This window comes from Pteronotus mesoamericanus, unplaced genomic scaffold, assembly GCF_021234165.1.
Source record: "Pteronotus mesoamericanus isolate MK-2021 breed Mesoamerican mustached bat unplaced genomic scaffold, CSHL_Meso_final scaffold_167, whole genome shotgun sequence".
NCBI lineage: Eukaryota > Metazoa > Chordata > Mammalia > Chiroptera > Mormoopidae > Pteronotus > Pteronotus mesoamericanus.
In genome coordinates this window covers 39,350,281-39,367,735 of record NW_026555308.1, presented here as the reverse complement: position 1 = coordinate 39,367,735, position 17,455 = coordinate 39,350,281, and the positions used below count along the sequence as shown (strand labels likewise).

Sequence of the window (17,455 nt, the reverse complement as noted above, 5' to 3'; positions counted from 1 at the left end):
TGTACTTTCCCTTTCTCTAATTCATATGTCTTTATCCATCCTCCTTCTATATTTCTTTCATGTCTCCAGATCTCCAAGACTATGGGAGAGAAAAGAACTCTGAATTCAGTACCATGTGCCAAATGGGGTTGCCCATTTATGATCACTAATTGCTGACTAATTGATAGAATTGAAAGAAAACTGAGAAAAGAATAATAAAACAAATTAAGGATTTCCCACAAGAAAGCTGATGAGAAAGTTAGTAACTGTTATCTAGTACCAAACACTAAGGAAGGATAACCTCCTTCCAAGGAGGTTAGCATGTTGGAGGGATCCCCTGAGAACTGAACAGCTCTACCATGGAGAGATCAGGCATATATTACATTAGTGATCTCTCTGAGTCCCTCTGTGACTGAGAGAGAGCAGCAACCTTTCAACGGCTTTAATAATGGTGATAAGAGCAGTTCTTCTTTGCACCATTAAAGAATGGTCATTCTATGAATGCATGATTCATTCATTGATAAAATGAACATTGGCTGACTAATAGACTCTATTCTAAACACTGGGATTACAAGAGTAGATACAGTATGGTCTTGCCCTTCAAGTATTTTCATGGGCTATGAAAGACCTGTACACAATAAATCAAAGTTTGTTGTGGTACATTTTTTATTTATCTGAGCCAAAGGCTCAAGATTACAGATCGGGTAGAGCAATTAATCCTGCTTAGAAAGGTCTTCACAGAGGAGGAGCATTTAAACTGGGCATCGACGGATGAGTAGGAGTTTAACAAGAGTTGGCCACAAGGCACTCTTAGTTGGCAAGCATAGGAAAGGTCACAGAGGAGTGGTCACATCTGGCAATTCAGGGACTTTTTACTTTGTCACTGTTCATGACTGGAACATAGACTCCTTGGTACAGAGGATATAGATGGACTTGGAATGGTAGGATGGAACATATTTTCAAAGAATTTGTACATCAGTCTAAACAATTCAGGCTTGTTTTTGTAGATAATAGTGATCTCTCAAAGATTCTTAACCAGAGCTATCATATTTTAAATCAAATCTGGATTTTATAAATACCCTGACAACGATGTTATGACAGATGGATCTGAGGAGAAAAGAGGTCAAAAGAAGACAAATTAGAAAGCTATTGTAAATGCTCTTTCTTGTCACTCATAAACAGCATCTAAGCAGATAATGTTTTTGATCTACTGCTAAATCTGCTCACTTATTTTTTAGATATAAAATGATTGTAAAAGGACTAGGTCAGATGCTTGTCCTTGCCATAAACAAACCTATCTTATAGATAATGCCACCTTACAGGGAAGGCTTATTTTCCATTTACTATTTTTTTCCCTGCAAATATCCTTATCACCCGAGGGGCTGCATAATGAGAAAAGAGGGAGTTGAGTGGTTGGACGTTATCAAGATAATCCTTCCACTCTGCTGTATAGGCAGAGGCTCACCAGGAATGAGGTATTTGCTATATTATAAGAAAAGGAGGAGAAAGAAGCAAGAAAGCTGTGGTGGTGAGGAGAGAATTGAGATGGAAACTGTAAGTGCTCTGAAGTACTAAACATATGCATAAAATCACTTTTATAGGTTGAGGCAGGCTTGGAGGTCAAAAACAAGTTCAATGTAATATTTAGTTACCAGAGCATGGTAAAAATTATATATAAATAAACACTATTTCTACATTCTCTTGACTCAAAAGAAATACACTAAAATATTATCTTATAGTGGGAATAAGTGAAGGGGCAGGATTTTAAAAATATACCTGTGTACAGTAACACAGAAAAACTGAAAAGCTTAGGACAAAACAGAAGTCATAGTAACATCAGGGCATAGGAAGTAGATTACCTAGATCAGAGGAAGATGCAGAGTTCTGAATTTTTTAAAATTTAATATAATAATGACTATTTCTGTGTATCTGTCTTACCACTAGATCCTTTATGGACAAGGCTAAAGCCTGCTGTGAGGTTCACCATCAGTTCAAGCCCTTTCTCCCCTCACCACATATTAAGTACTCTCATTAGTTCGATATGTGTCCTTATGAGATACTTAGGTGGGGAGGAAACTGTCCCTTTATAGTATGAGTTGAAAATGAGATCCAAGTACAAGACTGGTAAGGATCACTGTCATCTATGGGAAACATGACTACACACAGACTTTAACTTAAAGTGTCTGAAGCCCATATAATTGACAGAGAAGGAAGGTGTGAGCCTGTTTCCTTGCTTATAGGAGAGATTACATCCTAGGTCAGTTATCCTTATGCACACTAGAAAGTGAGTGTTTATGTCATTCATCAAGAAATAAAAAAAAGGAAGAGCCGCCCATTCGGTCTCATTCATTAAACACTTTGTCTCAGGCTTGTAATACTAGAGGGTTCTCCTATAAGTAAATCTCAAAATAAAATCACAGCTGCTGTGTGTTTAAGCAAATATTATTTCCTGGGAAATGTGCCCAGTTGAAATGAAACTCCAGGCCAGAAAATTAAAATTTGTGACCAATCTAAATGAAATCAATGACTAGTTCTCTGAAATGGCCCGTGTAGAATTCAACATGAAAGAAATTCTCGACTTGCGGTCAAGATGGCAGCATAGGCAGACATAGCTCACCTCCTCCCACAACCACATCCAAATTACAACTAAAATATAGAACAACCATCACTCAGAACCATCAGAAATTGATCTGAATAGAAGTCTGACAACTACGGAATTAAAGAAACCACATCCATCCAGATCAGTAGGAGGGACGCAGAAGCAGAATAGGCTGGTCCCACATCCACCTATGGTGGGTAAAAATTCTGGAGGAATATCTCAAGAGTGAGGAGTCCCAGCCCCATACCAGGACCCCCATCCCAGGGTTCCAGTGCCAGGAATATCAGTCCCCACCACCTCTGGCTGTAAATTCAGTGGGGATTAATTCAGTGGAAGAAACTTCTGGAGCCCCAAGCAGTTCCACTTAAAGAACCCACAAGTAAACTCACCTGTTTAGACTCACTCCCTCTGAGCTCCAGCACTGGGGTAGCAGCTTGAAAGGCACCAGTGCATAAGGTAGAAACTGAAGTGTCTGACATCAAGACGAGCAGAGGCAATTGTCCCCTTTCTAAACTCTCCCCGCACAGAGCCAAAAGCCGGCAAGATGGTACCATATCTGAGGCCCCATCAACCTGGCTAACACTGTTTGCCCTGCCCTGGAGAGTCTTTGAGGCTTCGCCCCACCTGACTTACAGGCACCCCCAAGCTGCTTTTACACATGAATGGCTGGTCTTGGCTCATGCTTCACAACACCCTAAATCCTATCAAATGTTCAGCAGCTGGCTTCAGTGAGCCCCAGGCCCATGCACTAGCAACAACCAGCTTAGATTCATAGCCTGGCTTCACCTGGAGATCTCCAAGCACAGCACAAGCAGCAGCCATCTCAGATTGTTTTATAGCTCAGGCAGGGTATCCTGGGCAAAACACAGGTGGGGGCTGACCTTGCCCTGTAACACATGGGAAACCCCAGAGCCTGTGCCCCTTGCGGGCAGCTACAGACCACATTGGACCACCACCATCCCACCCCTGTGCAGCTGATCCTCCACAGAGGGCAGATGGTGGTGGTCAGTGGTCATAGCCAGTCCTTACAGCTGACTGGCCTGGGTAAATGCTTCCCATTGACCTGCCAATAGCAACCAAGGCTCAACTACAAGAGGAGGGTGTGCTCAGCCCACAACAAGGGCGCACCTTGAGTACCCAGCTTGGTGGTAGGGGAGGCTGTGCCACTGGACCCTACAGGACACCTACTACATTAAGCCACACCTCCAAGACTCACAGTCAAAGCTGCTCTACCTAATACATAGAAACAAACACAGGGAGGCTGCCAAAACAAGGGGACAAGAAACTTGACCCAAATAAAAGAACAGATTAAAACTCCAGGAAAAGTGATAAGCAAAATGGAGATAAGGAATCTATGAGATGCAGAGTTAAAAACAGTGCTTATAAAGATGCTCAAGGAACTTAGTGAGGACCTCAACAGCATAAAAAAGTTCCAGTCAGAAATAAAGGATACACTAATTGAAATAAAGAACAATTTACAGGAAAACATCAGTACAGTGGATGAAGCCAAGAATCAAATCAATTGTTTGGAACATAAGGAAGCAAAAAACAACCAGTCAGAACAACAAAAAGAAAAAAGAATCCAAAAAACTAGAATGGTATGCGCAGCCTCTGGGACAACTTCAAGCATTCCAGCATTTGCATCATAGGGGTACCTGAAGGAGAAGAGAAAGATCAAGAAATTAGAAGTCTTTTTCAAAAAATAGTGAATTCTTTACCTATTTCCTTTACCAAACTTCCCTAATTTGGTAAAGGAAATAGACATGCAAGTCCAGGAAGCACAGAATCCCAAACAAGATGGATGAAAAGAGGCCCACTCTAAGACACATCATAATTAAAATGCCAAAGGTTAAAGATAAGGAGAGAATTTTAAAAGCAGCTTATTTCTCAAAAGAAACTCTGCAGGCTAGAAGGAATTGGCAAGAAATATTCAAAGTCATGAAAGCAGGGACCCATAGCCAAGATTGCTCTACCCAGCAAAGCTATCATTTAGAGTTGAAGGGCAGATAAAGAGCTTCCCAGACGAGAAAAAACTAAAGGAGTTCATCAGCAGGAAATCATTATTATATGAAATGTTAAAGGACTTATTTAAGAAAAAGATCAAAACTATGAACAATAAAATGGCAATAAATACGTCTATCAACAATTGAATCTACAAAACAAACTAAGCAAACAAGAACAGGAACAGAATTATGGAGATGAGAGGAGGATGTGGGGGAGTGGATAAAGATGTGAGGGGATTACAAAGGACAAATAGGTAGTTACAGAATACCCATGGGGATGTAAAGTGCAGTATAGGAAATGGAGTAGCCAAAGAACTTATATGCATGACCCATGGACATGAACAAAAGGGTGACGACAACCTGAGGGAGTGAGGGGTGCTGGGTGTAGGAGGAGCAAAGGGGGAAAAATCAGGACAACTGCAATAGCATAATCAATAAAATATAATTTTCTTAAAAAAGAAACTCTCTACATCTTGTTATAGGAAAAAGAAATTGGTTTTAAAAAATCCATCAGGCCATGACTCCTGATAAATGTGCCACTGTGTGACCGTGCAATATTACTACCAAACTGTCTTTACCGGTTTAGGTACTTAAGGCTTAAAATCAGTGGATGTTGAAACCTACCTATGCCAATTACAGAAAAGAAGTGTAGTTGACCCTTGAACAACTTGGGGGTTAAGGGTATCTACCCCCCACAATCAAAAATCTGTGTAGAACTTTTGACTCCCCCAGAACTTAATTATCAATAATCTACTGTTTATGGGAAGCCTTACCAATCACACAAAGTGTTGATTAACACACATTTTATGGATATATTATACACATTCTTAAAGTAGGCAAGAGAAGAGAAAATGTTATTAAGAAAATCATAAGGAAAAGTAAATACTTTATAGTACTATATGTATTTTTTTAAATCTGCATATAATTGGCCCCACGTGTTCACACCCATGTTGTTCAAGGGCCTACTGTACAAGCTGTTTGAGTAGAAAAGAAACTGATATCATGATGGTTAGATTAAAAAATATATTTCTAATACCAATTATTTAATGCATTCATAAGTTTAATTAATTAAACTGTGTGTTGGTATTTCATATTTCTACTTGTCTATTTATTCAAATTCTATTTTCAGGGTCCAGAGCTGTTAAGAATTTATTATCACTTGGCATTTGCCAGAGTCTTGTTATTACAGTGATAATTCTATGTTGTTGCCACATCGCAATGTTTTAAAGAAATAACCTATTATTTTAACTACACCAAAATTAAAGACAGTTTTCAACAACCTACAGTCAGGCAGAACAGATTTCTGCCATAAGAGCACTCACTAATGTGAAAAATGAAGGAAAATGTAAATGAAATGAAAGAAGTAAATATAAAATATAAGCTTTCAAATAGTTTCATAGAAGATATATTTTGTTCCTTTTCAGAGGACTAAAAAGCTAAGGTAAAATACAAATTATCAAATTATGCTGGTAATCAAATCACACAAGTGATGACTTTACTTGAGAATTAATTAAACACCCCCAATGATGACTTTCTTTTTACTATGAACTTGTGAAATGTCAACTGCACTTTCTGTAACATTCTGCCTGACAGGCTGGTGTGTGTACAGGGGAGTCCCGTGGGAGTTGTCAACAATAGGAAGGGAGCAGGGACGGTTAGAGGAAGAAAGGGAATGCTAAGCAAATGGGTTAACGGTGCCCAGATCCAGCTCCCGTTCCTGACCACAGCCCTTCTTTGTCCCTGAGATAGGCTGTGTCTCCAAGCCGTCATATGACTCTCCCAGAGGCATGCTTGTAGTGCCTGTTCCAAATGAGTAAGTGGCAGGTAAAAGAAAAAGTGGGGCTGGGATCAGAGGCAGGATGGTGGGAAAGGCCATAGCTCATTTGTTCTTGGCCTTGCAGAGGACAGGACTCTGCGGATTGAATGCAAGCTTATTTTAAGTTGTCTTCGGAGTTTTAAATCTAGAGGAAAAAGAATATCTTAGGGTCTTTGCATTGGTCTGGTACTGACCTAGACAATGTGTATTCTGTGGAAATTCAGTTGTGTAGATGTTTAGTCCTTTTTAATTTAGTAAATATTTATTGAACTCTTATTACTCACCAAGCAGTGTTCTAGGTGCTAGAGATATAGCAGTGGGGGGAAAAAAAAGCAGCAAAACTCTTCTCTTTAAGAGTACATTTTAATGAAAGAAGACAAATGATAAATAAAATTAATGTGTAAATTAGATGGAAAGAGATGATAATTTCTATGGAAGAATATAGAGTCGGGAAGGAGTAGGAAGTGCTAGGAGCCTGGGCTGCAATTTAAACAGAGTGATCAGGGAACGCTTCACTCAAGGGGGAACACAAGAACAAAGACTTGAATGAGCAGAGCGGGGGGCGGGGGCAAGCCATGTGGATATCTAGAGGGGACAGAGCACAGCAACGCTGAGGCCGAAGCATGCCCGGTGTCTTTAAGGTCCAGCAAGGAGGCTGGGTGGTTGGAGTGCAGGGACAAGGCGGGAAACAGGAGGTAGGAGAGGGGACCAGAGAGGTCCGACTGGAGGGACAGAGTTTACATTTACTGAGATGGGGAAGACCTTTGGAGCAACAGGTTAAGCCTTGTTGATTCTGAGATGCCTGTTAAACATCCAAGGGGAGAAGACATGTGGGCAGAAGGGTGTATATGTTTGAAGATCAGGAGTAAGGACATGACTTTTGATGTAAATGTGAGAATAATCAATATAGGTGCTGTTGAAAGTCATGAAACTACCCAGACAGAAAAGTAAACGACCCAGATTGATCCCTGGGCAATACCATTAGGAAGCCAGAGAAAGGAGAAGAAACCACATTTGTTATTCATAGATATCAAATAGGAGAGGAAGCCCCACAGGACAGAATTAGGAATTGTGAATGAATGCTGTGAGGTACAGACCTGAGGCTTAATGGACAAACCAGTATTTTAACATCTAAAGCTGTCAGCTGTAGAAGAGGCTGCCTCCCTGGATTGGAAAATGGCCACAAAAGCTGACTGACTCATCTCTCAGGACTATCAACAAGGGAAGGGGAGGAGAGTCCTGATAATTTTTGTATTACCCAGCAAGTAGGTGTGTGGTATGTGGTTTTTAAATATTACGCAAAAGCTGTCTATATAGCATATGTATGTAAACTAAGTCGAGGATTATGGCAACCACTTAGTTAAACCAAAGCTAACCAAATATAATTTAGCCTGAGGTAGCTGATAAAATTCAGTCTGAAGAGATTCTCACCAATGTCATATCCTCTCTTTCTCTGTTCTTTGGTTTGGAGACAATCTTTTAAGGTCCTGGTAATCTATACCTTCTGGCTCTCCATACCATAAATCATATTCTGCACCACTTCTTTGTAACTGTAAGTGACTATTTTAAATGTAGAACCAACCGTGCCAGAGAATTCACAGTGATGGGAGGCTCAGCTCTGCTATTACATATGTGCGGGCGGAATGATGTGAGGGAAAGGGGTCAAAAGGAAGCAGTGATTGATGGCAAGTGGGTAGAAGACTTGCTTAAAATATGTTATTTGGGCCCTGAACACCCTGCCAAATGTTCCCTTTTAGAATGTTGCTACAAAAAGAAAAGATATGCATAAAATAAAATAAAAAGTTTCAAGAAAAGTAATACTGATAGTTGTCAGTAAGATTTCTTAGCCTCTTTAGATAAAAACAGTATTTGTCATACTTAACACATGAGTCAGAGTTTGAATTCCAAACTAAGTCCATTTCTATTACTTTATATTTGTATCACCATATACAAGACAGATCTTTATATAGTGTTAACATTAGGATGAGTTATTTGTTTATTAAGTGTATTTATTTATAATCCACCTCATCCCACAAAAATGGAAAGGCAGTTTTTCAACAGATAGTATTCCTTTGCTGTCCTGAGATATCTTTCTTTGCCCATTTATAAGATTTATAGAAAAACAAATATCCTACAGTTCGTGTGGCACAGAAGACTTTTTTTAATACCTTACATAAAAAGTATTAACTGAGCAGTGGATTGACTGATATTTGCAGTATAGAAGACCAGGACAGCCCAGGAAAATGGAAAGGATGAGTTAGAACATAAAACATATCATTTGTGTTTAAAAATATCCATAAAATTTTTTCCTTGATCCACACTAACAAGTCATAGATAACCAAAGTGACGGCGGCCTCAAAGCCTCTGCAGTCCTTCGCACCCTTTCAAGCATGGCATGCGTAGAATTGATAGGTTCTGAGAGTCACTGCAGTAAGCAAACAGGCAAGGCTGCTCTGGAGACATCTCAACTGTATCCCAGTCTGATCCACAGTTTTGTTATAACACTTAGCATACTGCACTCAACACTGTCTCTCTTCTCTGCTGTCCCAACAACAGTTGCACTTGACAAAGTTTAAAAGTTTGTGCCCTGTACTTGCCAAATGTATGCAACACCATAACATAACCTGCCCAGCCATGGCAGAGACTTGTTCTCTTTAACTCCCCATTATTCTTCCCCCAGTACCACCTAACACTGCCTGCCATACAGCAGATGCTTAATAAGTCATTCATAATTTATTTAATGAGCGAATGGATGACATTGTTGTTTCATTCACCTTAGTCTCTCTTGGATGTGTCTTTCTCAAAACAGTTAACAGTAGTTTGGAAAAGTTCTCTCATAAAGAATGCCACTCAGTAGTTTTAACTCAATAGGTAGAAAGGGATCATAAAGCTTATCTAGGGCACTGAGAAAATGAAGGTACAATCAAGGACCAAAGTCATCCTCTATTTTTCTCCTAGGGCTTTAGGAAAAGAGGGAAAACCTAGCTTTGATCATCCCTGTGTGTCATAGGGCATAGCTGATGCTTTTTATTTAAGACCATTTCCAGACCTCGTTACAGTGATTTTATTCAATAAATCAACATTCACTCCTATCTCTACATGGACCCTCAGTCTCTAGATATTTTAATTGTACCATGGTCTTATTAAAAAAACAGCATTGTGAGGTCTGCTGAATAAATATTATAATTAGAGTTAGAATTTTTATATAATTTTTATATTCAGTTAAAATTGCTTATTTAAAAAGTATGCCTGGTAGCTTGGCAATCTGAAAGCCAACTACCAAAATTATTCTGTATTGGAGATTGGAGTATGTTTTATCCTAGGAGCTCTGTAGTATTTAGTGTACAATGGGCAATAGCATGAATGATGAGGTAATTTTAGGAAGTGGCAGAAAATTTGGATCCACTTAGAAGATAGCCAGGAAAATCAATAAGTCATTAATGACTGTTTCAGAAAAAATAACTCTAGATTATTTTAAATTTATTCTAAAAAACTGTATTACACTTTGAAATTATTTTCTCCCTCCTCCATTTTGTTTGTGTGTTTTGGCAATGAGGTGAGAAATGATATGAAGGATAGCCAGATGTGTGTATAGCATTAAAAGGTGGACTAGTTGATACCTTATCTTGAACTAAATTGGAAGTGGTCAACTATTTCTCACTCTAAGAAAATCACAAGTTTGTAGAATCACCTGCAAGAACATTTGAAACGTAGGAGACTTAAAGCTCTAGTGTTCCAGAGCCTAAAATATATTCTAAGAAAGCTTTGACTCTTGGAAAGAGTTCAAGTAAATTACAAAAGTATGTTCTGGCTCTGAAGTCAAATTCACATTAACTAGTAATTGAAAATATTAAAAGATAGTATGAATGGTATCTAATTGTGTCTGGGTGTTTTGAGTTTGTTTCACCCAAATTTTATATTATGATTAATAAATATTATAAATTCCTTTTAAAAAATATTTTAAGAGAAATTTATTATGTACAAAAAACATTCTATATTCCTTTTCTCTCAGCCTCATGGTGGAAAGTTTAACTTTTCACACCACAGTTTACTCGCATTGCAGCATAATGCTTACAAGGAAATAAATTGTCTCTGGAAAGTAATGTTGCATCCAGTGCTGTGAAGGGAGGTCAGACATTACCAGGTCATGTAAGAAATCCAGATGTCCTAAAAAGTAGATTCAGAAAGAATTTTGTTCCATGATATTCACTTTATTTGGGTCTCTCGGCCCGGGAGCTATGAAGAATGGCCAGAGAAAACACCTGACCTTTGTGACTATGTGCTGACCTCTAGACAGCAGAGGATGGGAGGGTTGACCTCGCTAGGGCCAACAGGAAAGGCGCGCACAGAACAGCAGGCTCAGAAGGCGCCCTGGCATGGGAAATGCGAGTGCAGCAGGTTCTGTGGGCAGAGCGCTTGACCTCTCCTCTTGCTCACACTGTCAGTGACTCTCCCTTTACCAATATCGCAGTAGCTTGCAGGCTAAAACTCAAAGTTAGCCTGAAAAAAAAGCCAGCCCAATTCACTTAGGTTTTGGAGGTAAAAACCAAGACCCAGAAAATGGAAAAGACTCTCCCCAACATATGCCAGTATTTAAGTTTAAATGGCAGTGTGGGACTTGGTAGCGCTTCACTGCTCTGAAGACCTGAGCCAGGAAGCTCCCTAATGCGCATGGTGCACTTCAGCTCCCTGACTGGAACAGCTCTGGGAGGCAAAGACAGGCAGCAGGAACCCTCGTGAGAGTGGCAGCCTAACCTGAGTGTCTTATGCGCTATGCTGAGCAAAGCATTTGTGAGTGGGAGTTCAGTGTTGGGGCTGTTGGGGCCCAAAGGAACTGCCTGTGGGGTACAGATTGCTCTGGGAAATGAAAGCCAACATGACAGAGTGAATGGTGTTGGCATCGAGCGTGCATTTTCCTTAATTATGTTAATTAAGTCTTAAAAGGGAATTTTTCTAGGAATAATTTGCCTATGGATGAGAAAAACTACTTGGCCCCAGATACGATTCCTTAAAGGGTACACCTTGCTGGATTGCTGCTCAGAGAGCTGTAATGCACACTCCCATTTCGCCATACCGGCTCTTCGTCTCCTGTATTTTACATAGCACAATTCCTACAAGAATATCCTGATTGGAAAAGGATGGGGAGAAGGGAGTGGTATGGGAATATGTCAGTGGAAAAGCCACTCTATTTCTTCCTATGAGTTAAATGCAGAGTCCCATGAGGACAGCTTCCTTCTGGAGCTCACTGTGACAACAGTATGACATTTCCAGCCTACATGGACAGGGGTGCAACTCGCTCTCTTGCCCCCAGCTGGAAGGAGGAGTGTGGTGCCTGTCCCCAAGGTCTCCCTCATGGAGCCCTCACCATCCATCAATCAGCTTTTTCTCCAGGGACCCCACTGACACCTACAGCACTTTTGTTCAAAACAGAAAAAGGCCACTCTGGGCTATAGCCCTGAGCCCTCTTTCTGCAGGGGCAGTAGAGCTCTCACAGCTTCTCTGCCTTTGTTAGTAAGGCAGACCAACAATACCAGCAATCCTCAGGGCAAATGGCTGGACTCAGTTAACTCTCCATTTTCACAGTTCCAAGGTAATAGAAATATGAAAGAATCCTCACAATTCTATACTACAGGGCTAGTTTGTGGTTGAGAACGCCTTCCTCTTTCACAGTGTGGGCAGGGCTAATAGGAGCAGCCTCATTACACACAGAGAAGTCCTCCTTTCTCAGCTCATAATCCAAAACTCACTGGGGACAGCTGCTCTCTGGGGACCCATGTGTAGTTCTCAATACCATACGGGGGCATATGCCAGGGCCCCTTCCGGCTCCTATTCCAACCTTTCAGCATTTGTGACTTTCCAGCCCTTCCCACCATCTGCCCTGGTCTCTGGCTGGTACACTGCCAAGCACACATGCTCATGGGCGCCTGAGCTCCAAGCAGATCTGGTTCCCTAGGTAGCATAATTGTGCCTGTTTTCCCCTACTACGCTAAGCTTTCATTTCTTTATTTCCTATGTACAAAGCTTCCTTTGAAGTAAGGGATCTTTTGTAGCAGAGACAGAGCTCTCTCTCTCTCTCTCTCTCTCTCTCATTTGAGCATTATCATGATGTTCTGATGCAGAATATTAAAGTTAATAGTTTTATTTTTTATGCATTGCAAACACAGAGAGACTGTAAACTCTCCCATTAAAATAGACATATGACTCTGTAGCCTCATTCTCTGGTTTGGGGAGAGAAGATTGGTTATAAAACTGTTCTAAAGTTGATGTTGATGGATTCGTTTCTTCCCCATTGCTTGTTATTAAAATGTAAATGTTGAGTTTAAACTCCAGTTTAACATAATTTTCACTCTTCCTGCAGCCCCCGAGATTCTTAGAGGCTGCGCATATGGACCTGAGGTGGACATGTGGTCTGTAGGAATAATCACCTACATCTTGTAAGTGAAGAAAAGCAATCTTTATGCAAACTATTTGGCTTTACTGTAATATTTTCTCATAACTATAGATAATCATTGTCCTCATCAAAAGCAAGAGTACTTTTTGACTTTTTGTGATTTTCCATGACATACTAAATATAGTTAGCCATAGAATTTTCTGAAAATGGGCATTTCCTTCCATTTTGTAATTTGGGGGGGGGGGGGTCAGAACTTCTGTCCAGAGTGCTTCTGTGTCTCATTCTGCTATACAATGCAAAGCAGATTTGGGAAACAGTTCACATTTGGTAATAATAATGTAAAACTCATGTTCACCTATTAAAAATACTCTTGTTTTACTTATTTGCATCACATCAAATTAATTAGGGCAAATAGCTGTTTAATCATTTGAGCAATCCCAAACTGGTACCTTTTGTATCAGAAATATTTTAAATGCATTTAGGCTATCAATTTTGTTTCTTGTCTCAAGGACCTCAAGTTTAATACCCTAAACTCAGAGAAATATTTTCTCTGGTTGAAAAAATTATGGCCTAAATCTCTCACTCTCTGGTATCCCCAATTCCATTCCTGACTACTGACAAACAAGGGGCTGCCAGAAACTGGCCAAAGAGACGGTGAAATTGAATATGAGGAAATAAGCAAGAATGATGGAAGGGTGTCTGTGGAGGAAGATGGCTGAAGCAACTAAAAAAGCAAGATGTCAACGAGTTCCAGAATTTAAACAAGTAGATTTGGTTGCCATTTAGAGGAAACTGCAAGGCTAGTTGTTGGAACCTGTACTATTCAAATCCATAAAAAGATTTCAGAGGGTATAAAAAAATGTATTAGTCAGCTCAGGCTGCCATAACAAAATGTCACTGACTGGATGGCTTAAACACAGAAATTTATTTCTCACGGTTCTGGAGGCTGGAAGGCCTTGGTGAGGGTACCAGTAGAGTTCTGATGAGTTTTCTTCCTGACATGTAGCAATCTACCTTCTCACTGTGTCCTCGCAAGGCAAAGAGAGGTAGCTAACTCTGTGGTCTCTTTTTAACAAGTTACTAATCCCATCATGAGGTTCTACACTCAAGATCTCTAACCCTAATTCCCTACTAAAGTCTCATTTCCAAATGCCATCACTATGGGGGGTTAAAGCTTTAACACATGAATTGGGAAAGGGAACACAGAAAGTCCATGGGAGAAAGTCCATGGGAGAAAGAAGGTTTTGTTTTTTAAATTTAATAGTGACCTTAGAAATTGCAGTGTTTAAGTAACATGCTAGGCATGGGGTAACTGAGGTAGGACCCCCACCAAGTTAGTAAACTCTGAGTATATACTTTGGTCAGTAGCCAAGACAGATGGTTTAACAGGCAAACCATAAAATAGCCATCTGCTATTATATAATGTCAAAATATATTTTCATTAATCAGTTCCTTGTAGTTTCTGAATGTACTAAAGCTTCAGAAGATTTGGAGAAGTAGAGAACCATTTTTTTTTCTTATGAAAGTGCAAACTGTTAGGTAATTTTTGTTTGCCACACTAAGTACTTAATTCATTAAAACGGATTCCTAAGACCACATCATAGAATTCTTCATCTTATATTTGAGATCACTTTCATACTGGGGAAAGTATGTAGGTGACGTATCATACCTAGTGATGTTAAGTGAAAAACTGAACCACACAGATGATTCAGATTTGCCTCTAAAATGTAAATATGCCCACCTAATTACAGTTTCACACTGAAAAGTTATGGGAGGGGTTAAAGTATTAAAGATGTATAGGAATTCAGAGAGATGGAGGTAGGAACATAAGTTACATTCACCCTGTAAAATTGATATGTGGAATGAATAAAACTCCACAATATGATCACTGACATGGGAAAATGAATAGAAAAATATTTGATCATTTGGGATACATCTTATTCTAGCCCTAAAAATAACTTTAAAAGGCTATCAAGGTCTTTCCCCCCAGTTTACTTAAGGTCATTAATTAATAGGCAGTGGTTGAAAGTAAGCATTAGGAACCCCCCCCCCCAATTAAAATAAGAATGCTGCATATAACTAAATTCCTTAATAGTTCTGGTCTGGTCTAACCTCTGTCAGCCTGTGGACTTTTTTTTTTAATGTGACGTAGGCATGAAACAGCTCTGGCCACCAAGACAGGCATCCAGCTAGAGTGAACGAAGGACTGTGCGTCTACCTTGCCCCAGTCAGGTGTCTCCTTGCCCATTGCCAGGGGGCCCGGGGACTTTTTATTTAATCTGTAGTTCACTAATAATTGATGAAGTCTACCAGGCAATGTTCACTGGAACATTTTCTAAAGTGGAATGTGCCCTTGGACATATGCATCTCCTTTATTACTGAACATTATTGAAAGCTCCACCAGGCCATTCATTTTGTGTTATCACCTTGCTATTTCTAAAGACAACAGTAGATTGGAAATGGAGGCCATTTTGCTGTTTCTCACAGGAATTCCGGTCCTTCTACCTTTTACACCTAAACCCTTTGTTCCCATAGACAAAAGCAACTGCTTCAATACTCAGGTGACAGTCAGAATCAGGTAACGTCAGAGATTCACACTCTGTCCTTCAGGTTCCACCACTGCAGTTCTGCCAATGGCTTGGAGCTACCTTGTATTATTCACACCTCAGGCCTGTATAATCCTAATATCCTCCTAAACTGTCCTTGTTGGCATTCAAATATTTCCATTTCTGAAGGGTTTCTGTTCTGTGCGTGTGAATGTGTGAGTACACAGTCTGCTGTGTGTCACATTTCTTTCATTTTTGGCATTTCAGGCTGACACGACAAACTTATTACCTGTCACCAAGGCATAAATTTGCTGAAATGATTGAGATGAAAAAAAGGCATTTGAGTACTGTACCTTCTGAACTGTCACTTTTCTCTCTAGATTTCCAGAAGGCAAATGCAAGAATTCCCTAAAGTAAAGCTGGAAAGTTGGCTAATTTCTTCATGCCTAACCAATAGCAGGCTATATTTTTCTAGTGTTATGGAGGGTGGGGGAGGGCCAGGTGAGGCTGAGCTGCCTCCTCGTCCAGCTGTGGACACGCACTCCCTTCTCTCCTGATGCTGCAGCAGGACCCTCCGGGTGGACACCGCAGGGACAGGGTGGGTGCGCTGGCCTGGGCCTCTGCACTTCTGACCTTGCCTTTTCCTGGTTGGCTCCAGGATATTTGAAAAAGACAAAGACTCTCCCCAATGGGACATTCCCTGAACAAAAAGATGTGAGAAATTGCTTCTTCCAAGAAACCCACTACATTAGGATGCCCCCAAACATTTCCTGCTCTGCACCAACCTGGCAGCTTAAAGAAAGAATTTGGGAAAATGTTTTTTAACTTATTCATTCTTTTCCCCCCATTCTTTGTCAAATACAACACATGCCCTGGGAGGGACTTTTTAAAAAAATTGTCTTTTGGTTCCTAGTGACTTCAGAACCTCTACCCATCTAGGAACAGTGAAGGCTTGATGGTCCCAGACCAGGAGCTCACGTTTCCTCTGTCACTTTAGGAAGCCACAGATGGTCCTCCGTTTCTTTTTTCCCATTTTTCCTTTCTATTTTTATGCTGACCCTGTTGCAAAACATAAAGGGGAACATAGTGAAATATCTGTGCAATATACAAAAATGAGGGTCACATACAAGGTGGAGGAAACTCTAGGCTGCTCATCATCTCTGTTGGTTGCATCTCTCTGTTCATCGTATGAAGTTTTAAAGGCTGTTCTCTGACAGTAATTTTAGCTCCTATCTTTGTTCTCTCTGAAATCTAAGCTGCAATAAGATGGAAATCTAATACTTTACTCGTTTATATGTAAGAATTCAGTGAACAGGGCTAAACAAAAACGACTGAAAAATCTTTTTTTTCCACCTTTTAATCTCTTTATTCTTTAAACCTTAATTCTTCTACTTTGTAATAAATTAGAACTATAATCAATCTCTGTCTCCTCAATTCCTGGTGAAAAAACTCATGGAAAGCCATTCTCACAATGCCTCTAGTCAGGTTAGCTATTGTTATTGTTTTTGTGATATAATTATTAACATTATCATAACAGTTTTTAGAAATCCCAAATCCGTTGTGTATCTATACCTACTTCTTGAAAGCCTAAGTTTGTGTTTACACACTCAAAAGTGAGTTATAATAAGGCTAAATAGAGTTGCATTCATAAGAGGAAGCTGTGAGAAAGGAAAGCCTTGAATTTCTACAAAAAAAAATTGGTGAAATATACTTAGACTTTTAAAGACATTTTATTCCCTATATTTTTTCCCTCCAGACTTTGTGGATTTGAACCATTCTATGATGAAAGAGGCGATCAGTTTATGTTCAGGAGAATTCTGAATTGTGAATATTACTTTATCTCCCCCTGGTGGGATGAAGTATCTCTAAATGCCAAGGACTTGGTGAGTATAACAAAAACAAAATGAAATAAAATCCCTTGTGTTCATTTTTAGCTAAGTAATGGGCAGTGTCATTTTTAAAATTTGTCCCCCTTAATATCTTACATCTTTATAACTGTATTTTTAATAAAACAATGAAAACTAATATATTAGCTGAGTTATCACAAATTAAAAATTGCCACAGTATTAATTAATGATTTTTCCCACCAAGTCAATGTAGAGCCTTGCTTATGAAGGCAGA

General features: G+C 39.7%; 1 protein-coding gene across 3 annotated transcripts in view; it reads left to right on the top strand.

Annotated features, from left to right (window-relative positions):
* CAMK4 (calcium/calmodulin dependent protein kinase IV) overlaps nucleotides 1–17,455 on the top strand; it is a 210,993-nt gene that overhangs the window by 178,156 nt on the left and 15,382 nt on the right. For all 3 annotated transcript variants that reach the window (XM_054589977.1, XM_054589979.1, XM_054589978.1), the window contains 2 exons: nucleotides 12,756–12,831; nucleotides 17,091–17,217. In XM_054589977.1, coding sequence (XP_054445952.1) covers nucleotides 12,756–12,831; nucleotides 17,091–17,217 — 203 coding nt within the window. The remainder of the gene's footprint in view (nucleotides 1–12,755; nucleotides 12,832–17,090; nucleotides 17,218–17,455) is intronic.